Here is a 15,218-nt window from a genome sequence, read left to right as displayed (position 1 = left end):
TTGATTTGAATCCCATTTTGTCATTAAAAGAAATCCTTCCTTTAGGGTTATGATCCCTCGTGCATTATCACTGCCCTAATGTGAATCTTAAATTGACTCTGACTACTGCATAATCCTCTCTGGCGAAGGGACATTTGAACTGTAGCACAATGACTTTTTGTAGCTGTTATCACTTCAGATTTGTTTCATCATAATCTCTTGAACACAAGTTACTTACAACAAGTTTTATGCATTTCTGAGAACAGTAAGCCAAATCAAAAATAAGCTATTTTTTAAGATGGCTGTTGGCCCATGTTCTCAAACCTGGGTGTCTAAAGTTAGCCCCTTAAATCCATATTAAGATGCATCAACAAAAGTAGACTGGTTTTCAAAAGTGTATCTTCAATGGGACTTATGCATACTCTATATTTCTGTGCCTTGACATGGATTTATGGGGCTAACTTTAGGCACTCAGGTTTGAAATGTTGACCTGGTATCTCTTACCTATGTTGCTTTGTCTGGCACGCCAAGCACTCCTGACGGACACCAACACCACTCCCTCAGAGTAAGCACCTCCAAACGTCCCATTCGTTTTGGAGGGAAAACTTTTCAGGAATAGCAAGCTGAACCTCCAAATGCCACTTGCAGATTTTGGGTATATATTTTATATATACGTACACACGCATACAAAGTGTATCTGTTAGAGCTCTTGAAAAGAAAACATTGCATAAGGGAAAGTTTGTTTTCCCAAAATATCACATTTACTGATGATTGATTATATTTAAGTTTATGATGAAATAGCTCATGCAGGACTTTAAACATCAATCCTTCACATTAAATGAAAGATGATTTTATGATTAAAGGGAAGACTATCAACTCAAATTTGGCCCCAAATATTGATTTTGTGTTTAAAACAAAAAAGCTTCCACTAAACACAAGATTCACAATTCAAACATTGAGAACCTTAACGTGAAACTGATTTCCTCTATTTCTGTGTCCACGCTGGAAGAATTTCAAAAAGTGAAGACCACCGATCATGAAAAGTTAACTAAAATTTAAAAATTCATTCAGTTTTAACAAGCTAAGTTGTGATCAGTACCAACAATTTTTGTTGACAGTAAGATTTCTTTAATGTGACATTGTTCTTTGAAGGCACAGGACTGGGAATCAGATGTGGGCTGAAATCCTGGTCTCACTGAAGTTAATGATTTCTCTTCCTGCCTCTGACACACACACTTCCTGTGTGACCTTGGGCAAGTCACTTAACTGCTCCGTGCCTCAGTTTCTCTATCCGAACAATGAGAGTTTGCAAAGCTCTGCAGGATCTTTGGATGGAAGAACTGTCCTCATATTTCTTCCGATTTATGTTATAGACACCCATCCTATAAAGTATCACAAACTAAATAATAGAAAAGGGCTACCAAAGAAATGAACACCCCAACCCTCCACCCATTTCTTCCACAATAGCCTGAGAAAATGGGGGCTTTGAACCAGGCATGAAATATTAACAAAACTCCCTCGCAAGCCCAGGGAAAAGAAAATTCCAAAACCAAGGACCCATTACAAAGAGTGTCCTGCCTATACATTTACACAGATGGGACCTGATCTTAAAGAGCTCAGCTACAGCAGCTGAGCTGCTCCTGGTACAAGGAGAGTGACACTACAAAAATAAATGTAGTTTTTGAAGAAGTTCCAGTAAAAAAGCTAGCTTAAAGGACTCCCCAACATTTATAAAAATGTTTACAAGCTTTTTATTCTAGCTGGTTAAAATAAATCCATGTACTTAAGATGGTAAATTCTTCAGGGCTGGACTATCTCTGTTATATATTTGTACAGCAGCTAGCACAATGGGGCCCTGATCCATGATTTGAGCCTTTAAGTGTTACCCCAATTGAAATAATTATTACTGCTTTAAAACACAGTATTAAGCAGCTTTTTTCCTGAGGAGTCAGCCACAAATGACAGTATAAATCATTTCAAGATTAAATTTTTAAAAATACAGAATCTATAAAAATAATCTGTTTAAGGTACTATTATATTGTAATCCAGCTATTACTATGTTCTATAGATTAGCATAATTTAAAAAAAAATGTCAAAACAAAACCAGACATTGCATTTCTGCCTCTACATTTGCCAGGATGCAAACAGACTGCCACCCGGTGGATTAGAACCAAGTACACCAATTCAAAACCAGTGGATTCAATACAGAGTTGTTGACAATTTTATTTTCACTAAAATGTGCGTGAGTTATTTTGTTAATATAATAAACTGTTCAAATACATGAATGCTGTTTTCATTTTTGTCTGCAAGAAAATGTCTTGTGCCTGAAAGATCAACATCTGCACAAAGGCACCATGTGTGTAAAGCTTTCAGAATTACAAGAAAAATTAATCTACCAAATCGGCCCTCAGCCCAGAAATTGTTAACTGGTGTAAACAATCACTTCAGAGACAGATTGCAATCAAAATGCACAGAACCACCTGAGACATTCTAGGAAAGGCTTGGTCAAGCAGCATTCCTAGTGTAGTAGGAGAAATACTGCATGGCACATGCTTATATAGATGGCTTGACAACCCCTCATATGCTGGAGTTCATTTGTATTTGTAAAATCCTTCACCCGTCTTCTTACCCATCTTCCTCTCCTCTACCAATTTATTCAGCAGTGGGCTCGGAGCAAACAGAGGATTGTTTGGCTCTAATGAATGCCACCCTGGTAGGAGAAAGGAAGAATAAGTTAGTGGTGATATTTATTATTTGCAAAGAGGACAGTCTCCTAGATGTCAGGGACACTTCAGTACTCTTCCATGAAATATTCTCATGTGGGTCTTGTCATTCTCTCCTATCTAAGTTCTTCCACTTTAATTAATTGGACCAGAGAGAAAGTTAGTGTGACAGTAAAGCCTAGTGATAAGGGCACTCATCTGAGATGGCAGATCCCTGTTCAAATCCTCTCTCCTCATCAGGCAGAGGGGGGCAGGTCTTGAACTGCAGGGCTCCCATATCCTGGGGGAGTTCCCTAACCACTAGACTAAAGATAGTGAGAGGTTATCCTCCTCTCCCCCTCCCTCCCTCCAGCTGTTTTGTGTGAACTCACCTGAGGGGGCCGACCTAGGAGGTGAAGCACACCACTGAACATGCCTACTGGATCAAGTCCCCGCATGTGATTTAAATGGCCATCTTCCCTGAGATGTGAATTGCTCAGTGGGAGATTGCCCAAGTCCCTAGAGAGAGGCTGCAGTGTGCACTTCCAGATGCAGAAGCTTAGGTGCTGATTGAGCTTAGGTACCTATAGGGTTAGGTGGCACCTGAATGGAAGTTTTCGGCATTGCAGTGGGGTCTAAAAACAGAACTTAGACACCTATGTACCTTAATGGATTACACCCTAAGTATATTCTACATATTATTGAAGGAGGTTATCCCCAGTGTCCCAGCAGCTGGGGTATTCTATAGTAATAAAAATACTGGAAGAGCAAGGGTGAAAGAAGGATTTTAATCTGTGCAACAGTCAGAAAATGTAACACTGCTCAGAAGTACTGACTAATAGAAAGCCAAGCGATTTACTGAAGAGAATTTTCTGAAAGTGAGATTTTGTTTCAAGCAGACCTTTTTAGAACACCAGCTGAATACATCTGAGCCGTTTAAACAATTACAGTCAGACAATTTGTCATCAATTGCGCCTCAGCCTCCTATTTCTGACCAGGAAAGCAGGGCCAGTCATTAAATCAGTGTCCAACCATTTATCAACTGTGGTGAGAGGGGGCCTTCCCTTCACCTTGAGATCCACTGCATGCTGGGGAGCAGCTGTCATGAAAGGTGTCACTATGGTAACCTCTGCAAGGACAGCACTTATACCTGACCCCTCAAAATACATTTGCCAGAATAATTCTACAGGAACACAATTACTATGGGCCCTTGTTATTGAGCACAGCAAAGCAGCAAGGGGAGGCATTAGGTTAGGGATAATAGGCTGGAATCAAACTCAGTCTGAGGTGATAAAAAGTCCCAATTAGTTTGGCTTTCAGTTTTAGTTTTTCCAGATCCCATTTGGCTAATCAGCTCAAACATTCATCACATCTCTGAGGTGCTTCTGCAAGACCATCTTCTTTGGGGTTTGACATCTTATAGCTATTGAAAAGCCAAGACCTTTAGCACTTCATATTTTGTTGTTCACTTACAAATGATGAGACATTCAACTTTTAACACATATAAATGACTTCCCTATTAGCTCTGTAGGGAAATATGGTTTGTAAAACATGTAGGAAAATGGACTGGAGGGAATACATTCCTAAATATCTGTCACTTCCAATTCATTCCTCTTCTCCCTTTCCTCACCCATTTTCATTAGCTTCTCCAGTTTCACTGGGATTATTAACCTACATTGATACCTTTCTGTTGAAAACACAGTCTAAATCAGCCAAATAACCATTCCTGGTTTTCCCATCAGTAAACTGGGGATACTACTACTTCCCTACACGTCACAGAGATGTTTTGAGGATTGAGCTCTTGTTTGAAAAAGGCTTTCAGGATGTTAGCACTTAAGTATAGTGCTCAGCAATAAACATTTTAACACCAGAGGTAGAGTATGAGCAACAATAATGACAAACACATGACTGGGAACTCTCTCACACATTTATTACAGAAGGAAGGCTATATAATATTTATATGAGAAATTCATTAGAAGTGGTATGTACATATTTATGCTTCTTGTTTAAGCCTCTACTACCCACAGTCTGAAGACTTATACTCCCAGCTCACTCACAGGAGATCGTCTTGACAAAGAGACTAGTTTAAGATGATTCCCAATGATCACTTTTTCCCTCATAGTATCAAGAAAAGTGTCTGTAAACTGAGGACTCTGACCGCTCTTCCTACTGTTTCCCAGTTACTTTCCACACAATCTTTACACTGTTCCACAAGGATGGAGCTCCCCTTCTCCCAACTTGCTTAACTCTATGGCAAACTTCCAAGTTACCTCTCATAATTACCTCCAGTAAACACAAGCCTGCATTTAGAATGTGCACGTCCTTATCATGCTGTGATTCCTATTACATATTTTTGCTCAATCTTTATAGCTTTCCCCTCTTATGCTGCTATGCACTGCCACACTCTCCAGTCATTCTGGCACTCAAAAGCAGCCAACTTGTTTTTATACAGTATGCAATCCATTTTCCTAATTGTTTGATTAGAGTTGCAGAAACCACATTTATTTTAAAGAGGTGGGTTTCTCTCTCCAAAATAACTGTTGTAAATCACTTAGTAGGGCTCCTCCAACCAAAACAAAAATGGTGTAGGCAAAAGGGTTTCTTATTTCGCTTCATGTATACACATGCACCATTCTCTAAGGAAATGTAAGTCAGTTTTACAAATTAAAGCCAGAGAAGTTTGGAAGGGATTTTACAGAGTGAGTTTATGGGTGTTCTTTGGAGCACAACATCTCTCCTCACACTCTTGAAGAGGAAGAGGAAGAGTTCAACAGTTTAGCCTCATTTCATGCTTCTCTCACCCCCACAACACACTGTGGCCTGGTCTCGGTTTGAAAAGCACCTATATTCCAGCAGTGGTCTATGTTAGCAAACTGCTCAAAGCCTGAGCCATGGCTGCATTAGCAGCCGAACACCAGTGCTGCAACAAGGGGACTAATTTTTCTAGTGCAGACACACACAAAGGGACCCCCAGAACAACTATAGTCACTTGGGATGAACCTCCCCCATGTTGTAAACACATGCCTTTGAAAACGATGGCATGTTATTATTGATGCTGACTGATCATTCATTAATAGGCAAAGTCACTTTCCTCAGTTTAAATTCAGTGTAAGTCAGACTTAAGTTGACACCTCCAGTTACAATTTATCTAAGAAAGAAAGAAAATGTGTATACAGTACCATCTATAATATATTTACTGGTATCCAACCCAACATAGTCCAGCAGTTCAAATGGACCCATGGGATAGCCAGCCCCCAGCTTCATGGCAACATCAATATCTTCCTTTGATGCATCTCCTAGAGAAAATATTGACAGTCTGATGAACAGAGAAGATTCTGTATCCATTTGCCATTATTTTTAAATAATTAACACAGTGTTATTTCATGCTGGCACAGCTCTTTACAGTAATCTTTGCAGGTCCCCTAAAACTGAGCCAGCACATAGTAAATATGTTATGGAAATAAGCATTGTGTTTGGCATGGTTATCAGCAGAAATATAAAACAGTAAACATTAAGGAGTATCCAGAATAGTGCTAAGTATCCTCACTGGCATACTTTTAAGGACAGTTTAAGGACAAATACATGGACCCATAGATCAAAGTTGTGAGAAAAGTCCAGAAGCCAATAAACCGATAGATCCCTAGGGACTCAACTGCTACTAAACGTGGGCCCAGCCAGCAAAGCAGGAGCAGACAGGAAGTGCTAGAAAGAAGAGTACAAAGCTGGGCCTCTCCCACAGTATGTTTGTGGGTCTAATTCCCATTTTCCTGACTTCGTCCTTATTGTATTGCCTATTTCAGTAGAGGCTTTTGTGCTGTATGTGAGGATAATGATACAAAAGACCCCTGATCCAGGGCACACTAACAAGAGAAGAAGAGAAAGCTATTTTAACTAAAGTTAAAGTTGTTTGAAACCTTGCAAACAAGTCACTCTGAAGAAATTTTGTGCTTGATTATTTTTAAGTTTTCATAAAAATATCTTGCTCTGGTGTAAGTCTATACATTTCAGACTTGCAAAAAATACAAAATATACAGAAATGTCGTTAATAAAATCCCAAACACCAAGACTTGAGACATTTAATTTATAATGTGAATCTGAAAAATAATTTCATGTGGTTTTAAAAAAAAAAGGAAAGGAATGTAGAATAAAACTCAGCCATATAGAGATTAGATACAGAGAAAGAGGTCAGAGACAGGCTAGCCATTAAAGGGACTTTCCCTTTGACTCCAAGGAACTTTGTGTATCTTTTGATTGACTTCCAGGGACTTTGGTTCAAGCCTGAAGTGATCGAGTTACACAAGTCTCAAAGGGCCCAATTCTGTGAAGCGTCAAGTCAACTTCCACTAAGGTTGATGAGAAAGGAGAGTGCGCAGCAGCTTGTAGGATTCAAGCCCCTGGGCTTCATTCTTTTTCATAAATCAACGAGAATACTCTGAATTGTGGAACATGAGCAAGAAGTTTTCAAACTGCCTTTTATTTAAGCAGGACATCTTCAACTGCTGATCCACTTCTAAAGCAGCTGATAAGACTCATTTTCCTTTCTGTGGCTGATATGTTCTCTTGTGCCCTTTTAAAAAAAAATCATGTTGAAATGTTTGGGATCCGCATTTTACTTTTGAAAGATGGTAAGAATTAGCCTGTTTCACTAATGGAAAATAATTTTAATGACACTTAATTTCAATGTGATTTAAACTATTGGGCCTAATTCATCACAGCAGAATGGATGCAACTCATCCATTGAAGTTGATGGAATTATACCTACTTACAACAGCAAAATATTTGGTTCACTTTCTTAGCTTCAGTAGACACTTTACCACTTAGGCTATGTCTACACTACGCACCTTTTAGCGACAGCTGTGCTGCTGTTTGTCAGCATGAGAGAGCTCTCCTGCTGACAAAAAACTTCCACCCCAACAAGTGGCGGTAGCTTTGTTGGCAGGAGAACTCTCCTGCCAACAAAGCACTGTTCACATGGGTGCTTTTCGTCAGCAAAACTTTTGTCGTTCGGGGTGGGGTGTGTGTGATTTTTTCACACCCCTGAACAACAAAGGTTTTGCTGACGAAAGTCCAGTGTAGACAAAGCCTTAGATGCCTGACCACCTACCGACATTAACTAGTTGCAGGAGAACTCCCTGCCCCCTGGAAACAATAAAGACAGAATACACTTAGAAGGACCACAGCACAAAAAAAGCTGTCCCCCAATTCATAGTCAGAGCTACCTAAATACAGGAATTCCATGTAAGCCAGACTACTTTACTGGGGTTTCTTGGTTTTTCAATAAAAAGAGCGCAATATGAACTTTCCTATATTAATCCTCATAATAAGGCACCAATTTAAATAATTACTTGCAATGTTTCATTAGAGGAATAAAGCCCATGCAAAAGCTGAAATCCTGAAATCTTTACCCACAGACTCAAATGTTTATTGTGCCTGAATACTTTGCATGCCCAGGACTTCAATGATTGACCCCACAAAATTAAAGTTTCAATGATTATTATTGTCAAGAAATATCCTAGATTCCCTGCCAAGGTTAGTAGAGTAATGCTCTTTTTCTAACCTGATTCAAGTCACTACCATGAGGATCAACACAAGAGGAACAGATATGATACAAGTTTAACACATTCCAACAGAGAATATCAATCAATGTGAACGTCAGGTCTTCAGGCTTTAACGCAACTTCAATCAACCCCCTAAATTTATTCATTAAATAATTAAAGTTCATTAATAAAATTTTAAACAAGTGTAGAATCCTTGTATTCTTCAACAAAAAAGACCAACCAGAACAAAGCTGAAATCAAAATAATGTTTTTGGTTAGGCAAAGGGGAGTTGATTTTATTATAAAATCCTTGAGAAATTTTTCTATAAATTTAAAAATCTATCGTCTCCCTAAGTGCATAAAATTACATCTATCATTTAACAAAGCCATCTCCTTAACACATTAGAACACCCACATAATGTATTCCAAATTGTGATATTTTACTAAGAGAAAAGCTGTCCCTCTCCACCCCCGCTCCTTGTCACTGTAATTTGCTCTATTCTCCCTTCGTGATGTAATTAGATGCATTTGTTGATGGATAAACAAGTAGCACAAGTTTAAATTTCTCTTGGAGATCAAACCATCACTTCCATAAGCTATAAAGGAGATTTTTTAATATTTAAAATGTACTAGCTGGAATGCTGGTAATGGAATGCTTTCATCTGTAAGAAAATGCTGCTTTCGAAAACAAAACTTTGGAAAGACATTGTTAATAGCATGCAGTGACGAACAGAGTGCCTGAAATAAGAACAATTCCATTAAGGTCTGGTCTACACTACCGAGGTTAGGTCGACGCAAGGCAGCTTATGTCGACCTAACTATGGAAGTGTCTACACTTAAATTTTGCTCCTGCTGACGTAACTGCCCCGCTACACTGACTTAACTCCATCTCCATGAGTAGCATAAAGTCAAGTTCGATGTACTTAGGTCAACGCAGTGCCAGTGTAGACACTGCATTGTTTACATTGACTGTTACTGGCCTTCAGGAACTGTCCCACAATGCCCCAGATTGACAGTGCAATTGATACAAGTGCTTCTGGTGAGGATGCACGCTGCTGATACAAGGAGAAAAGTGTAGATAGGCACAATGTAATTACTGCCAGTGTAAGTTAGGTCAACTTAATTTTTTAGTGTAGACATGGCGTCTGTAACTTGCCCTTTATCCACTCACATTACTAGCTTGTTTGTTTGTTTTTTTAAATGGTTTAGGTTTTTAAGATTAGCTGGGTTTGGTTATGGGAGTCAGGATTCCTTCCCTTCCAAATCCTAATGCAAAAGAGACTACCACTAAAGCAGGAGTCCCCAAAGCAACTAGAGCTAGTGGGAGAGGAGCAGGAGGTTACTGGGAGGCAATGGGACTGAGGTTCTGTCTACACTATCGAGCGTATGTCAGTCAGCATAACACCCTAGTATACACGCAGCCTACAGCGACCGGAGTTTTTCTGTTGGTGTGGGAACAGCAGCTACACCTACACTGAGAATTTTGTTGGCATAGCTATGTCGGTCAGGGGGTTGTTTTTTTCAAATCCTTGACCACTGTAGCTATGCAGATATAACTTTCAAGGGCAGAAAGCCCGAGGTTCCTATGTGCCCAAGACACGTTTGAAAATGGGTATTCGGGCTTGTCTAGAAGAGGAGTTATTCCAGAATGCTATTCCAGACTAACTTCAGGTGCTGACTCTCTTATTCCAGAAATAAGAGCATCCACACATGGAGTTAATCTGGAATAGTTAATCCACTTTAAATCCATATCCTACCTTATCCTGGATTAGTTTTCATGTGTAAATATGCTTTTAAGATTCTAAAACACGTTCAAAAACTTCACCCGTTTTAACCCAAGAACAGGTGTTCTAACCAAGCCAACTCTCCCCATCATCTCTAAAGCATTTCCCAGCCATTGGAAAATTCAAATAAGCAATTTATAAATACTGATTCAGCATCCAGGGATTGCTCAGCATCTCAAAATTCAGATGAGAAATTCTTTTAATTACATCTATAGGCTGACATTTGACATGATCACAACTTTTTATCATCTGACTGATTCCTAAAAGATCAAACATTTATAACAATCCCAACACTTATCTGAAGAGATTAATATTTAGCAGAGTAACGTCAACATCTCACAAAGTAAATACCACTGGTAAATACCTCTCTCATAAAGCCGGACTGCTTCTAGCAGGTATGGCACCAGGAGACGATTTACAACAAATCCTGGGGTATCCTGTAAAAAAAAACGCACAGAGTTTCTAAATAAACCCTCTATACCGATACTATAGCCAAATGCTGTATTACAAGGTCAACAAGGAAGTTGCTTATTAGCTCACCAAGTTTCAGTTCACTCTGGACTACCGGTCTTTTGCCTGATTTACCTGTTCACTACTTTTGTTTAACAGAAATTAATCTCATAACTAAGAGCTATTATGTGATCAGATATGGCTGGGGAACATAAAAGGGCCTCATCCCCATTCTTAATTATTAACTGGTCTTAAAAGACTCAATGTTGCCTCTTAGAAAGCTACTTGGAAAATATGAGCTAGTCAGAAAAATTCTGCTGATACTGGGTTTTTTTGGTGATCTAATCTAGGGAGAGGAGTTCTTCCCTTTCGTGTGTGAATTTATTAACAAACACATTCATGGTTTAAGAGCTTTTCTACTCCTGCTGTTTATTCATCATTGTAAATCAAACTTCTGTGACATCATAATCACTTCAACAGCAACCAATGTCAATTTTGCAAACAGAAAGTGATGAACTGGGTTGAGAATTATGCAGCAGGGGCAGCTTGACTCCCAAACAACCAAGATCTTGTTTTAATGTAAGCTTCTATAGTAATCAAAAATGTAAAGGGAAATGAGAAATAGAACATATGAAAGAGTACTGTAAACACCAGTATTATTTAATATACTATCCCATGTTAGGATAATAATAAATAATAGTACAAAGTACCACACCTCACGCTCTTACACAGCAAGTATATATTCCAAGTGCTTCACAATGTTAGGCAACATTATAATCCCCATTTTACAAGGGGGAAAATTAACACACAGAATGGCGAAGGAACTTGTCCAAGGTCTCACTTCCATCGTGCTTTTTGCTCATGGAAGTCAAACTACTTTACAAACAGTAACTGATGAGAAGGGAAAGAGTTATCTACACTTTACAATTTGGGAAACTGAAGTACAGAGATTTAAAAAAACCTGCCAAAGACCACAAAACAATGTGGTGGTACAGCTGAAAACAGAACCCAGGATGCCAACAACTCCTTGACAATAATTCCTCCTTTCTATGGGCCAGATGCTTCCATGAAAGGGGAGGAGCCATCGCGCTGCCTCCCCCTCCCCACAACTCCAGTCCCCAGAAGCCGAATGAGCAAAAAGCAGTGAATAAATAATAAGGCGAATGAGCAAAAAGCAGTGAAGATTAATACTGCTCTGACCCACACTGAGAGAGAATAATGTGCATAGACTACCCATAGTGGAGGATCCAAAAGCAACACACCACATGAACTGGCTGTGATGCCTCAGGTGTTTGGAGGGCAAGGGGATCAAGATTCTCCACTGTAGTTAGGGTCTGAATGGACTGGAGCAGTTAACTGCGATCCCTGACCCGCACTAGGTTTGCCAGAACTATCCCTTGCTCTTTCCACGCAACAGCCAGACCCACTCCATTCACACAATGATATGGCAGATTGGGATCTCTCTTTCTTTCAAGGACTTTTAGCAAGCAAGTTGTTCTCTCCTGAAGGGATTTGCATGGGAATGGATAATCTGTGCCAGAAGCAGAGTAGAAAATTTTCATTGTGTTCATGCAATTACACACCACATTAAAATGAATAGTTTTTTTTTTAAAATGAGCAGACCTGAAGTCCCCTGAGCATTGCACGTCTCTCCTCACAATCTAGACCTACTTGCCTTGCAAGATATTGGATTCTTTCCCAATGCTTTGGTGAATTCCATGAGCGACTCAAAAGTCTTTTGGCTGGTCATTGGTGTCTTGATGACCTAGCAGGGAACCAACATGCGTTAATAAGCAACCAGAAGCCTTTTCTCTCCCCACCCCGATAACTGTGCCAAAAATTAAACCATGATTCAGGATGTTCTCTGAATATTCCACAAAATACCTATATTACAAAGAACAGTCACACTAACCAAAATTAATATACATGTAACAATAAAACAGTGAAACCTATTTTAAAGCACTCCAAAGTACCCTCCACATTCTGAAATTGTTACTGTAACACATTTAAAACATGCACCAGGTTCAAAGCAATGGCGTTCATCTTTTTAGAATTCTACTGTAAAGGCTCCTGTGTGGATAGTATAAAAACTTCAAAAAAGCCATAAGGTCCCTAATGCCCAGGGAAACACATTGGCGACATTCTAGAGAACCATGTTTACACACAGTTCTTGATAGAAAGGGTGTAACATGGCTTCCTTGGCCAATATAAACAGGTGGACAGACACAGACACTGTATTATATCAACACATGAAGTCTAAAGAAAACAGTTTTTAATTTCTACTTTTCAAACTGTGTAAAGGCCTCTTATAAGCTTAAGAGTAGGAAGGACCCAAGTTATTTTCTTAGCAATTTTATCCTTACCCTTTGGCAAACTTGGATTTTTCTAAAGAGTTTAACAGAGTTTGAATTTAACAAGGTATCTGTTTACTTATTTATTAGTGCCCCAGAACGAGAAATGATGCCAATGCAGCTCTGGAAATAACATTTGTTAGTTAACTTGGACTTTCTATGCATCCACGCAGAATCAACTATGCTACATGAGCAGTGACAGATAGACTTTATCATCACAAGATTTTCAGTGGAATTTGGTCTCCTAAGCACCAGAATGACTACTGATATCAACACAAAAACAGTGAGCGTGGAATAAAAGCAGCAGGATTTGTTTCTCAGCAGTAAAATGGTAGTGTGCTTCTTTTGAAGTTAGATCTAAGCATCTGGAAGACATTCACACAAGACTGTACACCAGTTTCAAGGAAGCTCAAATTTATTTTACTTCTAGGAATTTTGAATGCTAAATACTAGTCTCTCAAATTGTCAAAGGAAAAATCTCTAAAAACTCTCTTCTTCTTTTCTGAAAAGGAGTCATAGAGTTTAAGGCCAGAAGAGATCACCAGATCATCTAGTCTAACCTCCTGTACATCACAGGCCACCAACACCACCCAGCACCCACATACTAATTCCAACTACCAAAATTAGATCAAGTATTATGGTCCATAGGAGACTAGACTATTGTACGCCAGACAGAGAACAGGAGGGACTGAGGGGCACCAATGCCAGAGACCCCTGCAATGGCAGGGAAATGATTAAGTGAGATATATCCAGATAATCCTGGCAAGTGACTCCCACACACATGCTGCAGAGGAAGGTGAAACCCCTACATGGTCACTGCCAATTTGACCTGGGGGGAAATTCCTTCCCAACCCCACATATGGCAATCAATTAAACCCTGAGCATGCAAATAAGAACCAGCCAAGTAAGAGAATATGTGTCTGTGAAAGCTGTCCCGTTAGATTCAGTGAGAATTTCTGCATGGACTAAATAAGTGCCCTTTAGACAATCTTCAAAGAAATTTGTGACGGATTTGACCCCAGCATCACAGCATCTTAACAGTGTAGTTTTAAGAAAAGGAGTACTAGCGGCACTTTAGAGACTAACCAATTTATTTGAGCATAAGCTTTCGTGATGCATCCGATGAAGTGAGCTGTAGCTCACGAAAGCTTATGCTCAAATAAATTGGTTAGTCTCTAAGGTGCCACAAGTACTCCTTTTCTTTTTGCGAATACAGACTAACACGGCTGCTACTCTGAAACCAGTGTAGTTTTAGTTAGCCATTTGGCACTGGCACGTCCAGAGTTCAAACCGTTGATCCCTAAAGCAAGTGCTTAAGTGTCACAGGGTCAAAATGCATGTCCCACTGAAAAATCTATATAAAATTTAAATACACTAGAACATTTTAAATTGATACTGAAGCCTGCTGCAGTGGCATGGGTACGTTCTCTCCAGATGTATAATCAAAAGTATCGCTCATCCTGCAATTCTGTTCTGAATCTCTTTCCTCGTCAGAGATGTTTGCTTTCTTCCAGACCTCCACTTTTAGGTAACGCAATGCAAGTGGATTTCACCTGTTCTGACCTCAGCCCTTTGTCATTCTGAAACAAAGAAACTGAGTGCCATTCAGTCATCATATAGGGCCTTTCAGCCTTAAAAGACACACAGGTTCATTTTCTCTAAACAGACATGAAAGATCCCATGACACTTTTGGAAAAACAGGATCAGACCCATTGTACATTAAGACCTGTCTATTGTGACAGGGTCCGGGCAGACGGCTACAGGAGAGTACTTTTTTTTTTTAATTTGGCAAAATTACTCACACATTTATTGGGTCAATAATACTTGGTTTGCAGGTGGTTCACAAACTGCAAATATTTGCCATTCATGCTGTGTTGGTGAGTTTGGAGTCATGTGGTCTTGTTGCTCATCTCTGATTGGATGATTTACATAGCCAACGATAACAGAGCACTGGACTGGAACACAGGAGACCTTGGGCCCTGAGCAAATTACTTCGCCACCTCCTGCCTCGGTTTCCCCATAGTGACTTTTGGATTGGAATGAAGTAGCTCTGTGAAAAAAAATGGTCCCTATTTTGTGAAGTGCTGAGTCTCGTTGCCATTACAATATCTCAGCAATGCACAGGATCGGTTCCTGTGAAAGCTTTCCAATATGTTCTTCATCCTGTCCCTAGTGCACGAAATAAAACGTGGAGCTAACAAGTGCACTTTGAGTTCATTTGTTCTGATTGGTTCAGTTTCCGCTGTTCCCCAACAGGAGAGTAATAGAAGGCAGATATATTAGCCCAGGTTAAGTACGTCCCTGGGTAAGGTAACAGGGAAGGTTCCAGATCAATCAGGAACCTTCTGGAGACAATTAAGACAGACAGGCTGATTAGAACATCTGCAGCCAATCAAGAAGCTGCTAGAATCAATT

The 15,218-nt window shown here is 39.6% G+C and overlaps 1 protein-coding gene across 1 annotated transcript in view; it reads right to left on the bottom strand.

Annotated features, from left to right (window-relative positions):
• Positions 1-2,177: 2,177 nt before the first annotated feature.
• HADH (hydroxyacyl-CoA dehydrogenase) overlaps positions 2,178-15,218 on the bottom strand; it is a 35,132-nt gene continuing 22,091 nt past the window's right edge. The window contains exons 5-8 of the mRNA XM_073340858.1: positions 12,128-12,217; positions 10,367-10,439; positions 5,861-5,977; positions 2,178-2,689 (exon numbers count right to left, since the gene is read on the bottom strand). Coding sequence (XP_073196959.1) covers positions 2,571-2,689; positions 5,861-5,977; positions 10,367-10,439; positions 12,128-12,217 — 399 coding nt within the window. The 3' untranslated portion in view covers positions 2,178-2,570. The remainder of the gene's footprint in view (positions 2,690-5,860; positions 5,978-10,366; positions 10,440-12,127; positions 12,218-15,218) is intronic.

Source organism: Lepidochelys kempii, chromosome 4 (assembly GCF_965140265.1).
Source record: "Lepidochelys kempii isolate rLepKem1 chromosome 4, rLepKem1.hap2, whole genome shotgun sequence".
In the NCBI taxonomy this organism is placed as follows: Eukaryota; Metazoa; Chordata; order Testudines; family Cheloniidae; genus Lepidochelys; species Lepidochelys kempii.
This window is presented reverse-complemented; position numbering and strand designations above follow the sequence as displayed.